Source organism: Neoarius graeffei, chromosome 2 (genome assembly GCF_027579695.1).
Source record: "Neoarius graeffei isolate fNeoGra1 chromosome 2, fNeoGra1.pri, whole genome shotgun sequence".
In the NCBI taxonomy this organism is placed as follows: Eukaryota; Metazoa; Chordata; class Actinopteri; order Siluriformes; family Ariidae; genus Neoarius; species Neoarius graeffei.
Genome location: NC_083570.1, coordinates 44322039 through 44341325, shown reverse-complemented (window position 1 = coordinate 44341325; position 19287 = coordinate 44322039). Strand labels below are relative to the sequence as shown.

Genomic DNA, 19287 nt, shown 5'->3' with positions numbered 1-19287 from the left:
GCCACATCTATTGAATTTGATAATGTGATTACCGTGATATTCAACGAGATGCGCTATATGTATGCGCAGTAGTGAAAAAACCGACAGCCTGACTCGTACACGATATGATTTGGAATTCTTCGGTATTTTCTGTCCTGCCGATAAACACATCGATGAACACAGACACGGCACAAGCTTAATATGTGGCGGCTTTAGCTGACGGTGTGTCTGAATCTTCGCTTCATATACAGTATATATATATATTTTTTTATTTTCAATTAGCCAGCCGGGCTGGCTAGTGACAGGAATTACCTGCCAAATGACAAATTAAGTCGCCTCGGGCGACCGGACCACCGCGAATTTCGAGCCGTGTGTTAAGAGGCTTTTGGGAAACCCACCCTTGACCATTTTCCTCTGATTTCTCTTATCAACAAGACGTTTGTTTCCACCCACAGAATACTCACTCACTCACTCACTCAGTGTTTTTTGTTTTTTGCACCATTCTGTATAAACTCTACAGACTGTTTTGTGTGAAAACCCCAGGACATCAGCAGTTTCTGAAACACTCAGACCAGTCCATCTGGCTCAAACCAACACCCATACCACAGTGAAAGAAAGTCGCACTCTGAGATCACAATTTTTCCCATTCTGATGTTTGAACATTAATGAACTGAAGCTCTTGATTTGTATCTGCATGATTTTATGCACCGTGCTGCTGTCAAGGGATTGGCGGATTAGAGAACCGCATAAACCAGCAGGTTTTATTTATTTGGACAGGAATGTTATTAATGTTAATAAAATGTCCGTTGATTTTGTTTGTGAGTAACACGCACACCGTCCTGTCTTTCCCTTTTCTCTGTCTGTTGTGTGTAGAGTGTTTTCCTGGTGGAGTTCACTGGCTGTCAGTTGGGCAGTGTGAGAAAGCAGATCTCCTGGTGAGGATGCAGTCTCTGTGCTTTCGGCTGGAGCAGGGTCAAAGTTCAGAAGCCTGCTTAAGACCGCCCAGCTCAGTTGAGGAGGCCAAAGAGCGCTTGCGCTTCCTCCTGCTGCGTAGGTTTCCCAGGTGAGTTAAACCCTCTGTGCAGAATTACAAACGCACCATAAGTGACTGTTTTTGATTCATTTAAAGGAGAACTGAAGACACATTTTTTTTTTATTATTATTATTATCAAAATTCTATTTCTCATTTTATTAAATATCGGAATGCATTTTTGATCGCTATTTTGTCGCTGCTATAGCAAGTTACGAGTGTTTGAAATATGCTCTGTAATATATCAATCCATATGTCAAAGCGACGGCCGTAAACGAGATTCATTGAGACCTGTACGAGACATCGTAGGACGGAAGTAAAACGTACAGCGGAAATCAAACCCTCTGTCTGAAATCGCTCACTCGTTCACTACTCCCTATATAGGGAATTACTGTATAGAGGACTATATAGTGAGCTCAATGGTAAAATGAAAAAAACACTAGTCCGTCGCGGACTATGGTATTTGTCATTACTGTCACACAATTAAAACATGCCAGATCAGTCGGCTGGTGGGTTTTCAAAATAATAAACACACGCATGTATTTTTGTGATAAATCCATATTATACTGAGCGCATTTCCCACATTAATCAATGCAAAGTCCCTGCATCTTTCAGCTTTTTTTTTAAATCAAGGCTGAATACTTTCTTCTTTGCCGCTGCCTTTAATTAAATCAAATTTGAGACTTTTTGATTTCTTTCAGTGCGACCGCAATGCATGATGGGATATATTGCTTTGGTTAGTGACCATCGTTGTACACTACTTTCCGTGATGCATTGTGGGATACTTTGAGTGCACTATATAGGGTGTAAATAATCCTCACTAAGGTTTCGGACAGCACTACAAAATGGCGTCCCCACTATATAGTGCCCTGTATAGTGAGCAGGGAGCGATTTCAGACACAGGGGTTGTCAAAAGACGTGCGCGCCCTCTTTTGAATGCTGACGTAATCAAGCCGGAAGTTGTGTTTGTTTTGATAGCAATCAGGAAAGTTTGAAAAAAGTAGTCAGTAATCGTCATTTAAACTCGTTTTTGTGCAATATTTCGTTTGGAAAACAGTTTTCAAAGCGGCGGCACTGACACCTGGCTGACACTTCACGTTTCAAAGTCTCGCACAAGTCTCGTGAAGATCGCGCGGATAAGCGACGCCTGCCGTGAACCAAACGAACTAAATTCAACATGGCTAAAAACCGAACAGGCCGATAAGTAGAATATTTAATTGCAATTAGCTGCCAATATGAGTCATGATATAAGGTTACTAAAACTGAAAACATAATTGAATAACATGTTAATTAAGAAATAAATTAAGTTTAAAAATGACTTCAGTTGTCCTTTAAGCATCTTTTGATTTGACTGTTTAAACCTGGGAATAGTTGAACTATTTGAGGTTATTGGAGTAAATAAAACCTACATACATGAGCTAGAGCCTTTCAGGATTTATACACACGGAGGTTGTGTTTCAGATCTCTGCTGATCCTGGATGATGTGTGGGACAGTTACACACTCCGGGCGTTTGATATCCAGTGCCGAGTGCTCTTGACCACGAGGAACAGCAGTCTGACTGACTCAGTGAGCGGTGGGGAATTGTTTCACTATTCTTTTTTTTCATTGCTTCATAATCCAGACCCTCCAGGATTTCGCGATGTTGCGATTTGCAACTTCAACGCAAATTCAACCAATCCCCGTGAATTCAGGGCGGTGTTGCAATTATGTCCAATCACCGCAAATTTCCCGCAAATTTGACCAATCGTTGGCGTCATCTTGAGGTGACGTCGACAAACTACCTTTCGCCTTACTTCCGTGTATATGTTCAAGAGAAGCAGCATGCGCGAGTCAGTGTTTATATAGGCTTAAATTCTGTTACTGAAAGTGTGTGATGTTTACAGTGAAGGACTGTGTGCACTTTACTTTTTTTTTTACTTAATACAAGAAATTAATGGATGCCAACATTTTTGCCAAAATGGTATTTTATTTTCCATTGTTTAGGAAGCTTCAGCATCATACTGTGAGATTCTGTTCAAATTGTTTTTTTTTCTTCTATGAAGCCTGAGCCATTTATTTTATTAGTTTATAATTATTGTTTAATTTAGTCTTCAGGAGAGACTGCCTGCACACAGTACTAGTATTAATATATATATATATTTTTTTCTTACATGAAAGCTGAGGCATTTATATTCTATTTTAAGGTAACTTCATGTTGTGCTGTGAGGTTCTCTGCACTTTAACTTTTGAACCAACAGGAGCATTTGGATAAGTAAAGCCTATTTTTCTGCATTTTTGTAGTCCTGCTAATCTTTTATATTGGTAAAGTTGTTTATAGGACCATTTCTCAGTGTCTTTGTTTTTTTAATCAATAGTTTTTCAGTAATAACTTAATATTTAACATATCACTCAATTTTAATCACAAAAAGAGAAAATCGCAACAATTTCTCGCAACTTTCACTTCCTCCCGCAGTGTAATCGCAACAAAAACCTAAAAAACACCGCAACTTTCATCGCAATTTTTTGGAAACCCCCCTGCAACATCAGACATTTTAGCCTGCAACAATCACAAAAAAGGCCTGCGAAATCCTGGGGGGACTGACAATCCAAGACGCACAGGAAGACTAAACAAATGAATAGCATAGCTCTGTGACCCAGAGTTAAGATGGTTCTCGGTTCACGTTAAGGACCTCATGCAGCTGCACCATACATTTTCTAAGACACTTCAGTTTCAGGATAAAACTGTAGAAATTCTAGTTGTGTGTCTTATTTAAATCTCATTACACTGTGTGTCTGCAGGTTATAGGTTCGAGGTGCATGTTGAGAGCGGTCTGGACGAGGAGAAGGCTCTGGAAATTCTCGCTCTGTATGTAAACGGGAGAGTGCCGAATCTTCCAGAGGAGGCTCGCAGCATTGTGAAAGAATGCAAAGGTACATAAACCCGTTTCAAAATGTCACATACTGTTTAAGCATGAAAAGTATTCACCCCCTCATGCGCCGATCCTCATGTAATATCGTATTAATGTTACAACTGAAAATAGACCTGATAAACGTTGGCACGCCTTCCAGCAGCAACGGATGCTTCTGAGAACTGGAGATCAGCCTGTCGCTTCACTGTGGAGAAATTTTGGGCCGATTTTCTTCACAGATAGGACCTGTTTAAGGGTCTGTCACTGCATCTCGAATCCCTCCCAAACCTTAAAGGGGAACTGAAGGCAAATTTATTATCAGAATTCTATTAATCTCATTTTATTAAATATTGGAATGCATTTTTGATCGCTATTTTGTCGCTGCTGTAGCAAGTTATGAGTGTTTGAAATATGCTCTGTAATATATCAGTCCATATGTCAAAGCGACGGCCGTAAACGAGATTCGTTGAGACCTGTGCGAGACATCGTAGGACGGAAGTAAAACTTACAGCGGAAATCAAAGTGACCAACATCCGCCAACGTTGTCAAAAGACGCGCGCGCCCTCTTTGTTTCGAATGCTGACGTAATCAAGCCGGAAGTTTTCCCTGTGTCCGAAATCGCTCTCTACTCACTAGATAGAGCACTATATAGTGGGGACGCCATTTTGTAGTGCTGTCTGAAACCTTAGTGAGGATTGTGTGGGAAATGCGCTCAGTATAATATGTATTTATCACAAAAATACATGCATGTACAGTGCTCAGCGTAAATGAGTGCATCCGCTTTGAAAAGTAACATTTTAAACAATCTCTCAATGAACACAAACAATTTCCAAAATGTTGAAAAGACAAAGTTTAATATAACATCTGTTTAATTTATAACGTGAAAGTAAGGTTAATAATATAACTTAGATTACACATTTTTCAGTTTTACTCAAATTAGGGTGGTGCAAAAATGAGTACACCCCACAACAAAAACTACTCCATCTAGTACTTTGTATGGCCTCCATGATTTTTAATGACAGCACCAAGTCTTCTAGGCATGGAATGAACAAGTTGGCGACATTTTGCAACATCAATCTTTTTCCATTCTTCAACAATGACCTCTTTTAGTGACTGGATGCTGGATGGAGAGTGATGCTCAACTTGTCTCTTCAGAATTCCCCATAGGTGTTCGATTGGGTGCAGATCAGGAGACGTACTTGGCCACTGAATCACTTCCACCCTGTTCTTCTTCAGAAATCCAACAGTGGCCTTAGATGTGTGTTTAGTCATGTTGGAAAAGTGCACGACGACCAAGGGCACGGAGTGATGGTAGCATCTTCTCTTTCAGTATAGAGCAATACGTCTGTGAATTCATGATGCCATCAATGAAGTGCAGCTCCCCGACACCAGCAGCACTCATGCAGCCCCACATAAGGACACTGCCACCACCATGTTTCACTGTAGGCACCATGCAGTTTTCTTTGTATTCCTCACCTTTGCGACACCATATGGTTTTGAAGCCATCAGTTCCAAAAACATTTATCTTGGTCTCACAACTCCAGAGTATAGAGTCCCAGTAGTCTTCATCTTTGTCAGCACGGGCCCTGGCACACTCTGGGTGGGCTTTTTTGTGCCTGGGCTTTAGGAGAGGCTTCTTTCGTGGACGGCATCCATGCACGCCATTCCTCTGCAGTGTACGCCGTATTGTGTCACGGGAAATAGTCTTTGCATGTTCTCCCCGTGTCCGTGTGGGTTTCCTCCGGGTGCTCCGGTTTCCCCCACAGTCCAAAGACATGCAGGTTAGGTTAACTGGTGACTCTAAATTGAGCGTAGGTGTGAATGTGAGTGTGAATGGTTGTCTGTGTCTATGTGTCAGCCCTGTGATGACCTGGCAACTTGTCCAGGGTGTACCCCGCCTTTCACCCGTAGTCAGCTGGGATAGGCTCCAGCTTGCCTGCGACCCTGTAGAATAGGATAAAGCGGCTAGAGATGATGAGATGAGATGAGACCATGTTTTCATAACTTTTTGTCGAATGGTAGTGCCAGTAATTCTGGAGCTGAGTGTATAATCATTGCATTATAAATTATTATGGAGTAAATGTACAAAGGGAGTAAAATCTGTTGAACTAAATAGATGATAAGAAGAATAATTTCACTAGACCTACACAGCTAACAAGATATTAAGAGTTATGAAGTCTTATGGAATGATTTTATCTTTTTGTGGACATTAACGATCAGAGCGTTTTGTCTTTCCCAGGCTCTCCTCTGGTCGTATCTCTGATCGGGGCGCTGCTCGGAGACTTTCCTGACCGCTGGGGCTACTACCTGGAGCAGCTGAGAAAGAAGAGATTCCGGCGCATACGCAAGTCTTCCTCTTACGACTACGAGGCCTTGGATCAGGCCATGGATGCGAGTCTGCAGGTCCTTGAAGGAGAACACAGAGAGCTCTACAAAGATCTGAGCGTGCTGGAGAAAGACGTCAAAGTGCCTGCCAAGGTCAGCTAGTGACGTAATATAATATCTGCACGTTCGACAGTGAATTTAATCTAGGTTGGGGCAAAACACAGACAGTGATGTGATGTTGGCGCCCCCTATCTGTGTGTGGCCTGAATGGGATCCTCAACAGGCATAAAAGGCACACAGCAAAGCAAAGCAAAATTTGTCATCTAACAAGCTTGTATTAGTCAAAACACAAACTCCATTTCCCAGAATCCTCCACTTCTGCTACAGAATCCATTTCCCACAACGCGTTCATAAGTTTTAAATTCTCAGTTATGAGTGCCACTTAGGTTAGCGCTGTCGCCTCACAGCAAGAAGGTCCGGGTTTGAGCCCCGTGGCCGGCGAGGGCCTTTCTGTGTGGAGTTTGCATGTTCTCCCCGTGTCCGCGTGGGTTTCCTCCGGGTGCTCCGGTTTCCCCCACAGTCCAAAGACATGCAGGTTAGGTTAACTGGTGACTCTAAATTGACTGTAGGTGTGAATGTGAGTGTGAATGGTTGTCTGTGTCTATGTGTCAGCCCTGTGATGACCTGGCGACTTGTCCAGGGTGTACCCCGCCTTTCGCCCGTAGTCAGCTGGGATAGGCTCCAGCTTGCCTGCGACCCTGTAGAACAGGATAAAGCGGCTAGAGATAATGAGATGAGATGAGTGCCACTTAAGAGAACTCTTAGTGGTAAGATAAGAATTCATACCCGATGAAATGAGTCTTCATGGGAGATCCAGTGGTACACTGGGCAGCGTTCCTGCCTCACAGCTCCAGGTTGCAGGGTTTGATCCTGAGCTCAGGTTACTGTTACCTGGCGGTAGGTGGATTGGCCGCTCTGAGTTTGCACGTGTGTTTGTTTATTGCCCCGCAGGGTCTCCTCTCACTTTCTCTGCACGCGCCGGATATTCCCCGATTCCAGCATGAAGATGGATAAACAATGTGGATTTGTTTCCTCATTAGGTTAACGTTTGCTGTGGTTTGTGATTTACAGGTGCTTTCTGTGGTGTGGGGTCTCGAGCTGGAGGAAGTGGAAGATGTCCTCCAGGAGTTTGTGAATAAATCTCTGTTGTTTCGGGATTGTAATCAACGGCCATATCGCTATTTCCTACACGACCTACAGCTCGACTTCCTCACAGAGCAAAACCGCAGTCAGTTAGCGGTGAGTGTGCAGCATCACTGTACTCCCAGGAGATGGCGCTGTCTGTCTACAAATGACATCTGTGTCGCTGTCTGTCCTTTCCTACAAAGGATATGTCTATCTTTCTGTCTGTCTACAAATGACATCTGTCTGTGTCTAGCTGTTGATCCTTTTCTACAAATCATATCTGTCTGTCTAGCTATCGTTCTGTGCAGCTATTGTTCCTTTCCTACGAAGTATGTCTGTCTGTTTACAAATGACGTCTGTTTGTCTGTCTGTTTCTGTGTCGCTGTCGGTCCGTTCCTACAAACGGTGTCTAGCTGTCTGTCTGTCTACAAATGGTGTCTGTTTATAAAAGACATCTGTCTACAAAGGACATCAGTCTGTCTGTTTATAAAGGACGTCTGTCTAGCCGTCTGTATGTCTACAAATGGTGTCTGTCTACAAAGGACATCGATCTGTCTGTCTACAAATGGTGTCTGTTTATAAAGGACGTCTGTCTAGCTGTCTGTCTACAAAGGACATTGGTCGGTCTACAAACGGTGTCTGTTTGTCTAGCTGTCTATCTACAAAGGACATCGGTCGGTCTGTTTGTCTACAAACGGCGTCTGTCTGTCTACAAATGGTGTCTGTCTACAAAGGACATCGGTCTGTCTGTTTATAAAGGATGTCTGTCTAGCTGTCTGTATGTCTGCAAACGGTGTCTGTCTAGCTGTCTGTCTACAAAGGACATTGGTCGGTCTACAAACGATGTCTGTTTGTCTAGCTGTCTATCTACAAAGGACATCGGTCGGTCTGTTTGTCTACAAACGGTGTCTGTCTACAAAGGACATCGGTCTGTCTGTTTATAAAGGACGTCTGTCTAGCTGTCTGTATGTCTACAAACGGTGTCTATCTAGCTGTCTATCTACAAAGGACATCAGTCTGTCTGTCTACAAATGGTGTCTGTTTATAAAGGACGTCTGTCTAGCTGTCTGTCTAAAAAGGACATTGGTCGGTCTACAAACGGTGTCTGTCTAGCTGTCGATCTACAAAGGACATTGGTCAGTCTGTTTGTCTACCAACGGTCTCTGTCTACAAACGGTGTCTGTCTAACTATCTTTCTGTCTACAAAGGACCTCGGTCTGTCTGTTTATAAAGGACGTCTGTCTGTCTGTCTAGCTGTGTGTCTACAAAGGACATCGGTCTGTCTGTTTATAAAGGACGTGTGTCTGTCTAGCTGTCTGTCTACAAACAGTGTCTGTCTAGCTCTCTGTCTGTCTATCTACGAATAACTTCAAGTACTACACGTGACTGTTGGTTACATTTAGCGTTGTGGAGCATCCACAAAACACTTAGTTATAGCAGCTATAAGCAATGGTTCTTTCAATTTCTCTTGAAGGTAGTGAGACAGAAAAATGCTTGTTAACAAGAACAGTATCTTTCCACTTTCTCATGGTGGGAAATCTGACTGTTGCAAAGTGCTGAATTCTATAAATGTTAAACAAAAATCTCACAGGAAATTTCACAAGATCATCATCAATTTTTTTAAAGTATTATTATTATTATTATTATTATTATTATTATTATTATCAGATTGAGTATGTACCATAGCAGTTCTTGTGAAGTTGTTACTAGAGAAAGAATAACATGTTCGAACAGGCGCATTAATTTATGCCTTGCAACCTACTGCAGGATTTACTGTTCTAAAATTTCTGACTAATACGAATTGACTGATTTGATTATTAATGCATCAGGCAGTGTATTTTGCAGATTAAACAATAACACATTATTCTAATTGTAATGAATAACTAGGATGTCTTAAGTTCTTGAGCCTGAGCTCCTGTCAGTCAGCGACTGTGAGTGAGAGTTGCGTGATGTGTAGCTCTGTTGTTGTTTTACTGTTGCAGAAAAGACTCGCATTTGAGCTACAGCTGACATTATAATAACCTTTTGATCGACAGTGATGACCGCTTGTCGTATTGTGTTCTTTAAATGTTGTCTCACAAAGGAGCTGCATGCTAAAGTGGTCTGTCAGTACCAGAAAGCATACAGTAACACCCCACCCCTTTCAGGAGATGTGGAGGGATTATACTGGTATCGCTTCTTGCCGTATCACATGGCACGGGCGGGCCTGTCCAAGGTAACGTTTATACAGCTCACACATAAAATACACTGTATACTTTTTAATACGTATAAATCAACATTACATACAGTGCCTTGCAAAAGTATCCCCCTCCGGCTTTTTACCTACTTTGTTACATTACAACCTGTAATTTTTAATGTTTTAAATCTGAATTTTATGTAACGGATCTGCACAAAATGGTCTACGTTGGTGAAGTGAAATGAGGAAAAAAAAAAAAGGCAGGGACAAAGGTGTTGAGACATACAAGTCAGGGTTGGGTTATTTAAAAAAAAATCTAAATCTTTGATGATCCCCTGGAGCACCATCAAATGGAAAGAATATGGTACCACAACAAACCTGCCAAGAGAGGGCCACCCACCACAACTCACGGACCAGGCAAGGAGGGCAGAGGCAGCACAGAGACCAAAGGTAACCCTGAAGGAGCTGCAGAGTTCCACAGCAGAGACTGGAGTATCTGTCCATAGGACCACTTTAAGCCGTACACTCCACAGAGTGGGGCTTTATGGAAGAGTGGCCAGAAAAAAGTCACTGCTGAAGAAATCACGTTTGAAGTTTGCCCAACAGCATGTGGCAGACTCCCCAAACACATGGAAGAAGATTCTCTGATCAAATAAGACTAAAATTGATCTTTTTGGCCATCATGGGAAACGCCATGTATGGCGCAAACTCAACACCCTGAGAACACCATTCCTACAGTAAAGCATGGTGGTGGCAGCATCATGCTGTGGGGATATTTTTCATCTGCAGGGACAGGAAAGCTGGTCAGGACTGAAGGAAAGATGGATGGCACTAAATACAGGGCAATTCTGGAGGAAAACATGTTTGAGACTGGGATGAAGGTTCACGTTCAGCAAGACAATGACCCTAAACATACTGCTAAAGCTACACTGGAGTGGTTTAAAGGGAAACATTTAAATGTCTTGGAATGGCCTAATCAAAGCCCTGACCTCAATCCAGTTGAGAATCTGTGGTCAGACATGAAGATTGCTGTTCACCAGCGGAACCCATCCAACTTGAAGGAGCTGGAGCAGTTTTGCCTTGAGGAATGGGCAAAAATCCCAGTGGCTAGATGTGGCAAGCTCATAGAGACTTAAAGTGCATATCCTGGACCAAATTCGTTTTTTTTTTTAATATGAAAGTATGTTCCTTTACACGCTCATCCAAAAGGGTAATTTTGCACAAGGCCATCTGTCTACAGCAGAAAAAAATAAAATAAAATGCGTCTGGAAAAATCCCAAGGGAGTCTGGAGCCAGATTCGTGACGTCACCTGCGGAAGCGCCAGCAGGCTGCGAGAGCTTTGCACGGTTTCAGTGCACAGTCTGTGTAGACCAAGTTTAGCAGCTAGCTATTTTGCATTGAAATATGGAATTGTCACCTGAGCGCAATGTTACGTCACCTTTGGATGAAGAATGTAATGTTGCTACACCCTCCTACGATACATCTGTTAACCATTTTAATAATGACGTGATGACGTTGAAGAAGTTTGCAGAAAACCACCAGGTCGTTTTCTCATAAACAAACCAGCGCTGACGTAGGATTCAGAAGGAGGCGTCCCACACGCGACGTCGCGAAAATCAATGTTTGCCGGGAAATCCAAATGCCGAGTTTTTTCAGAGGCGGACCAATTCGCCTCAAATGGCTCGATTTCAACTGAATTTTTCTGGCATTGCTCAAGGTAAAAAAAATTGCACAAAATGTGACCAATATTTGACCAAAGTTTAATATAAAATAGAGAATTACATTGACCTTGCTCCTGAATTTACCCGTGATATGCACTTTAAGCGACTTGCAGCTATAATTGCCACAGAAGGTGGCTCTACAAAGTACTGACATTAGGGAGGTGAATAGTTATGCATGTTGAAGTTTTCTGTTATTTTGTCCTATTTGGTTGTCTCATCTCATCTCATTATCTCTAGCCGCTTTATCCTGTTCTACAGGGTCGCAGGCAAGCTGGAGCCTATCCCAGCTGACTACGGGCGAAAGGCGGGGTACACCCTGGACAAGTCGCCAGGTCATCACAGGGCTGACACATAGACACAGACAACCATTCACACTCACATTCACACCTACGGTCAATTTAGAGTCACCAGTTAACCTAACCTGCATGTCTTTGGACTGTGGGGGAAACCGGAGCACCCGGAGGAAACCCACGGGGACACGGGGAGAACATGCAAACTCCACACAGAAAGGCCCTCGCCGGCCACGGGGCTCGAACCCGGACCTTCTTGCTGTGAGGCGACAGCGCTAACCACTACACCACCGTGCCGCCCCCTATTTGGTTGTTTCACAAAAAAAAAAAAAAAAATCACATTTTCAAAGTTGTTGGCATGTTCTATAAATAAAATGATGCAAACCCTCAAACAATCCATTTTAATTCCAGGTTGTGAGGCAACAAAACCCGAAAAATGCCAGGGGGGGTGAATACTTTTGCAGGGCACTGTATCAGAGACTAATAATTTATTTTATTTGTAATGTCATTGTATGAAGTTAAAGCATGCTGTATGTACAGTAAGTATATCTCCTGTCAGAAAAAAAAAGTTTATTTTAATCACACCATTTGTTAAATTGTATTCCTGATTATTTCCCCTGTGAGTGTACAGTCCTTTGTACTGTGTCATACACTCCATGCAGTTCGTCACTGATACTTTTCCTTTTCTTTTTCCCCCCCAGGAGCTTTATTCCCTCATGTTTTCACTAGACTGGGTGAAAAATAAGGCTCAGGTAATGGGATCTGCCCACTTAATCAACGATTACGTGGAGTATGGGGAGATTCTCGATAAAGAGGTATATCCTGTCTCAGTTTATACTATTAATTACATTTCACCGATATCCCTGTTACGTCCCATTGCGAAGAGAAGCTAGTCTCAAATCCACCAATAGGATGACGGCATAGGATTACACAACACACTGTTATGAATACGATAGCGGCACGGTCGAACCGTAAACGAACCCTTTTGGAGTTGAAAGGAGCAGTTTGTCGAATTGTGGCAGCAGAGAGAATGGCTGTGTCTGAAGTCACTCACTCGTTCACTACTCCCTACTCACTATCTAGGGAATTCTATATAGAGGACTATATAGTGAGCTCATTGGTAAAATGAAAAAACACTTTCGGACACTACTCCACCGCGCCGTTATTTACATCAATTATACTGTCGCACAATTAAAACATGCTAGATCAGTCAGCTGGTGGGTTTTCAAAATAATAAATACGCACGTACAGTATTTGTTGTGATAAATCCATATTATACTGAGCGTATTTCCTACATTTAATAAATACAAAGTACTTTGTGTCTGCTGCATCGTTCAGTTCTTTTAAATCAAGGCTGAATACTTTCTTTCTTCTTTGCCGCTGCCTTTTATTCAATCAAATTTGATGCTTTTGATTAATTCCTCGCTCTGCACTGTCACTTTTATTCTTGTATTTTATCTGTCTCATTCTATTTTAGATTTTCTATTCTCTTATGATTTTTATTTGTACTCGAATGTGCGTTTCTTCCTCCGTCCATTCACCCCAACACACTTTTTTTTTTTTTTTTCTTTCAGTACGACTGCATTGCATGATGGTATATATTGCTCGGTTAGTGACCATCGGATGTACACTACTTTTCACGATGTCTTGTGGGATACCATGAGTGCACTATATAGGGTGTAATAATTCTCATCTCATTATCTCTAGCCGCTTTATCCTGTTCTACAGGGTCGCAGGCAAGCTGGAGCCTATCCCAGCTGACTACGGGCGAAAGGCGGGGTACACCCTGGACAAGTCGCCAGGTCATCACAGGGCTGACACATAGACACAGACAACCATTCACACTCACATTCACACCTACGGTCAATTTAGAGTCACCAGTTAACCTAACCTGCATGTCTTTGGACTGTCGGGGAAACTGGAGCACCCGGAGGAAACCCACACGGACACGGGGAGAACATGCAAACTCCACACAGAAAGGCCCTCGCCGGCCACGGGGCTCGAACACGGACCTTCTTGCTGTGAGGCGACAGCGCTAACCACTACACCACCGTGCCGCCCTATTATCATAATTCTAAAGAAATAAAGATTGAATTACAGCTTCCAGGTGTGTAGTTTGATAATTAGCATGGAAACGCACTGTTCATTGAGTTTGGCGACATGAAACTTCTGTTGCCAGAATTCCCATTACACCCACTGATTTGGTCAGAAGGTGTGCGTTATTTTTGTTTATTTTATGCCACGAGCTACTTCCGGTAAAATCGTGCGCTCTGATTGGTTCCTTAGCAGGCAGTATTTTCCCATAATGCCCGTGGGCGATTACGGACTTTCTTTCCAAGGCGCCAGCTTTCAATGTTGCAACAAAATGGCAAAAAAAGATTAATTGGAAATCAAAAGAGGAACAAGAGTCACCGAATTATTCAAGAAATGAGCAACGAAGAGCATTTAGAAACAGAAATCCATTAACTGTTTATTCTACATGCGTGACTCAACTACATTACAAATATGACGTGACCGAAAGCAGCGTCACGCCTCATTAGAATGACAAGCTATTTGAATCTTAGAAATAAAAAAGACATGTAATAAACTCCTTTATCAACCTCACTTGCTCTGGCTTTACAGGAAAATATCAGACCCGAGGTCTTTTTGTACATGGCTCAGTCTGTACTGTCAGGACCTCAGTCTGATATTTTCCTATAAAGACAGAGCAAGTGAGATTAATAAGGAGTTAAGAACAGTACAAGTAGTTCTGGCTGTAACCGGTTTCTATGAACGCGCTTGTTCGAATACATTAGTGTTTCTATAGTAACGGCTCCTATAGAGGGACGTGTGCTCATTGTGAGGAGAACATGAGGCTTAATCTGAAAACTCTCCTTAGGTGTGTGTGTAAGAGTCTTGTCTGTGTATCGTGCTCCTCCAGAACAGCCAGGTGAGGCTGCAGTTCCAGGAGTTCTTGTCTTTGAACGGCCACCAGTTGGAGGAGAGGCCTTTCCCTGACGTGGTGCAGCTGGCGCTGGCTCAGCCGCACTCCTCTGAGGTCTACAGACAGGCTTTTCTGCAAGCACAGGAGAGAGCCAGCAGGGGGCAGCTCTACCTGGACTGGGTGTAGGTCATAGATATTCGATCGTACGCTGTGTATATTCTCTGATTTGGGACAGTGGGAATTTGGAATAAGGCTGAGGTCCGAAATATCAAATGAAGTGGGGATTTACCAAATCGTACATCTGTATATTTAAGTTATTCCACGAAATCGAGCCGTACATGAGCTGATAGCCGACTCAGCTATGCACCCTGTCAGCTATAAGCCATGTACGATGAGATTGAGTGGAATAACTTTGTTTTTTTCGATCCACATTCACTGGATTTTGAGAAACGGAGCATTTTTATTTTTTGCAAATTCGATAAATAAAAGCTTTATATACAAAACATCCAACAAAATAATTTGCGCTTAGAATGTAAACAGACCGGCGAAATGACCGTAGCATTTTGTGAAAAATGCTATAATAATTATTGGAAAAAAAAAAAGATACATTCTTGCTATTATATACAACCCCGATTCCAAAAAAGTTGGGACAAAGTACAAATTGTAAATAAAAATGGAATGCAATGATTTACAAATCTCAAAAACTGATATTGTATTCACAATAGAACATAGACAACATATCAAATGTCGAAAGTGAGACATTTTGAAATTTCATGCCAAATATTGGCTCATTTGAAATTTCATGACAGCAACACATCTCAAAAAAGTTGGGACAGGGGCAATAAGAGGCTGGAAAAGTTAAAGGTACAAAAAAGGAACAGCTGGAGGACCAAATTGCAACTCATTAGGTCAATTGGCAATAGGTCATTAACATGACTGGGTATAAAAAGAGCATCTTGGAGTGGCAGCGGCTCTCAGAAGTAAAGATGGGAAGAGGATCACCAATCCCCCTAATTCTGCACCGACAAATAGTGGAGCAATATCAGAAAGGAGTTCGACAGTGTAAAATTGCAAAGAGTTTGAACATATCATCATCTACAGTGCATAATATCATCAAAAGATTCAGAGAATCTGGAAGAATCTCTGTGCGTAAGGGTCAAGGCCGGAAAACCATACTGGGTGCCCGTGATCTTCGGGCCCTTAGACGGCACTGCATCACATACAGGCATGCTTCTGTATTGGAAATCACAAAATGGGCTCAGGAATATTTCCAGAGAACATTATCTGTGAACACAATTCACCGTGCCATCCGCCGTTGCCAGCTAAATCTCTATAGTTCAAAGAAGAAGCCGTATCTAAACATGATCCAGAAGTGCAGACGTCTTCTCTGGGCCAAGGCTCATTTAAAATGGACTGTGGCAAAGTGGAAAACTGTTCTGTGGTCAGACGAATCAAAATGTGAAGTTCTTTATGGAAATCAGGGACGCCGTGTCATTCGGACTAAAGAGGAGAAGGACGACCCAAGTTGTTATCAGCGCTCAGTTCAGAAGCCTGCATCTCTGATGGTATGGGGTTGCATTAGTGCGCGTGGCATGGGCAGCTTACACATCTGGAAAGACACCATCAATGCTGAAAGGTATATCCAGGTTCTAGAGCAACATATGCTCCCATCCAGACGGCGTCTCTTTCAGGGAAGACCTTGCATTTTCCAACATGACAATGCCAAACCACATACTGCATCAATTACAGCATCATGGCTGCATAGAAGAAGGGTCCGGGTACTGAACTGGCCAGCCTGCAGTCCAGATCTTTCACCCATAGAAAACATTTGGCGCATCATAAAACGGAAGATACGACAAAAAAGACCTAAGACAGTTGAGCAACTAGAATCCTACATTAGACAAGAATGGGTTAACATTCCTATCCCTAAACTTGAGCAACTTGTCTCCTCAGTCCCCAGACGTTTACAGACTGTTGTAAAGAGAAAAGGGGATGTCTCACAGTGGTAAACATGGCCTTGTCCCAACTTTTTTGAGATGTGTTGTTGTCATGAAATTTAAAATCACCTAATTTTTCTCTTTAAATGATACATTTTCTCAGTTTAAACATTTGATATGTCATCTATGTTCTATTCTGAATAAAATATGGGATTTTGAAACTTCCACATCATTGCATTCCGTTTTTATTGTACTTTGTCCCGACTTTTTTGGAATCGGGGTTTTATGAGTATATGGGTTCCAGACTTCAAGCAGTCTTTGACTGCAAAGGATTTATAACAAAGTTTTTTTTTTTTTTTTTTTTTTTTTTTAAACGAACGATTTGTTAGAGTCAGAAAGCTTGCTAATCAACACACTAGCTAATTTTCGAAGATGCTTGTTTGCTACCTAGATAGCAAGCTGATATGACTCTGCACATAATTCAAAGGGAACCGACCAAACAAAACACCACTGTACGTTTTCCATCAAGGGCAAGTGCATTTTTATTTTTAAAATCCACTGCCTCACGACTCGAAATAAAAGAAATGAGTGTGAAACTCTAGAGATTGTGTGAGAGATTGTGTGTTTTGCTTAAACAAAGCCTCTCCCTGAACAGGGGAAATTTATTTCACACAGCATATTATGATCCGTATCAAACAGGACACACACACACACTTCAAACCTACCAAAAGGTCTACTTTGTGTACTGGTCTTCTGAATTTTCTAAAGAATTTTGAATGCAAGGTCAGAGTTTTGGGCACCAAGTATGGTTTTCCGGCCTTGACCCTTACGCACAGAGATTCTTCCAGATTCTCTGAATCTTTTGATGATATTATGCACTGTAGATGATGATATGTTCAAACTCTTTGCAATTTTACACTGTCGAACTCCTTTCTGATATTGCTCCACTATTTGTCGGTGCAGAATTAGGGGGATTGGTGATCCTCTTCCCATCTTTACTTCTGAGAGCCGCTGCCACTCCAAGATGCTCTTTTTATACCCAGTCATGTTAATGACCTATTGCCAATTGACCTAATGAGTTGCAATTTGGTCCTCCAGCTGTTCCTTTTTTGTACCTTTAACTTTTCCAGCCTCTTATTGCCCCTGTCCCAACTTTTTTGAGATGTGTTGCTGTCATGAAATTTCAAATGAGCCAATATTTGGCATGAAATTTCAAAATGTCTCACTTTCGACATTTGATATGTTGTCTATGTTCTATTGTGAATACAATATCAGTTTTTGAGATTTGTAAATTATTGCATTCCGTTTTTATTTACAATTTGTACTTTGTCCCAACTTTTTTGGAATTTGGGGTTGTAGTAGTTGAGTAGCCAATCAGAGCGTGCTTTTGCTCATATCCAGTGAATGTGGATAGAATAATAAATGTTCTCTGCTTTATTAGGTTTGGATAAATGCGCTGTATAACTTATGCGCTGGGTTTTGTGACCTCAGGAACAAGAGCAGTCTAGAGAGTCTGTCACGGCTCGTGCTGCACCCTCACCAGAACTCCGTTTACTATGCGTGTTTCTCTCGAGATGGCCGCAAGATCGCCTCCTGCGGGGCCAGCAAGACGCTGCGGGTAAAGTCGGGCCGGATTGTGTTTTTTTTTTTGTTAAGTAGTGTAAGGAGTTGTGTTACGTAATCCCCATATGAGCGATTTATTTTTGCTTTCTCTGTGTGTGTATATAAACACTGCAGGTGTTTAAGAGTACCTCTGGAGAGAAGGTCCAGGAGATCCAGGCTCATGATGAAGAAGTTCTGTGTTGTGCGTTCTCCCCTGACGACCGACAGATAGCAACCTGCTCCAGTGACAGGAAGGTTAAGGTTCGTCTCTTTCTTCTTTTAGACCCCAAAACACACTTCTTTCTCTTTTCTGTCTGTTGGCGTGGATGGTGTAAATATATAGCAACTAAACTTATTTTATTTGAAGATAAATAACAAATGTGCGTTTTGTATTGTTTAGATCTGGAATTTAGAAAAAGGCACGCAGGTGCGTGTGTTCGATGTTGAGCACGAGGAGCAGATTAACCACTGCCAGTTCACCAACACAAACCGGCGCATCCTGCTGGCCACCAGTTCCAACGACAAAATCACCAACACCAAGGTGAGAGGAGATAAAGGAGATCTTCTCCAGAGCTAGGCCCGGCCAAACTGGTATGAAGTAGGGATGGTGAAAATTATAAAAAATCTTGACCGACCACCGAGCCTCATTAGCCGGTTAAAGTCGGTTAACCTATGAGTTTAAACAGGGATGCAAACGGCGCGCCTTTTGGCGGATGCCGCCTTTTTCATGGCTGAATCGTGCAGATCCGATTTTTTTTTTTTGGGGGGGGGGCGTTGGAGTGTCTGAATAATTTCAACGGCATTTGCTTATTTAGTAATTTTAATACAGAATTTACTCTGATGAAATTATTCAGACACTCCAACGCCCCCCCTAAAAAAAAAAACAGATCCGCACGATTCAGCCGTGAAAAAGTCAGCATCTGCGCCTTTAGTTTGATCTGCAATAACATGCATTGTTGGCTACAGACCGAAACATGCTTTCAGAATGCACTGGCCAAGGCAGGACTAAACTCGATGTGCCTTCTAATAATAATAAAAAAAAAACAGAATAGTAATTTGTAAGCTAAAAAGCCTGTGTCTACACTTTTCTCTCGCCGAGTGGCAGCTGTTTTCAACTGGGGCGGGAGAGCGGGACATGACTGAATGGGTGTTTCTGATTTGTCAGCTGTCTTCAACTGTGGCGGGAGGGCGGGATATGACTGAATGGGTGTTTTTCTGATTTGTCAGCT

At 42.2% G+C, this 19287-nt stretch overlaps 1 protein-coding gene across 2 annotated transcripts in view; it reads left to right on the top strand.

Moving 5' to 3' along the window:
- Positions 1-19287, top strand: part of apaf1 (apoptotic peptidase activating factor 1) — a 143445-nt gene that overhangs the window by 21425 nt on the left and 102733 nt on the right. For both annotated transcript variants that reach the window (XM_060914288.1, XM_060914289.1), the window contains exons 5-15: positions 853-1042; positions 2471-2583; positions 3789-3920; positions 6138-6376; positions 7355-7522; positions 9492-9623; positions 12298-12411; positions 14517-14701; positions 17948-18074; positions 18194-18319; positions 18459-18599. In XM_060914288.1, the coding sequence (XP_060770271.1) occupies positions 853-1042; positions 2471-2583; positions 3789-3920; positions 6138-6376; positions 7355-7522; positions 9492-9623; positions 12298-12411; positions 14517-14701; positions 17948-18074; positions 18194-18319; positions 18459-18599 (1667 nt within the window). The remainder of the gene's footprint in view (positions 1-852; positions 1043-2470; positions 2584-3788; positions 3921-6137; positions 6377-7354; positions 7523-9491; positions 9624-12297; positions 12412-14516; positions 14702-17947; positions 18075-18193; positions 18320-18458; positions 18600-19287) is intronic.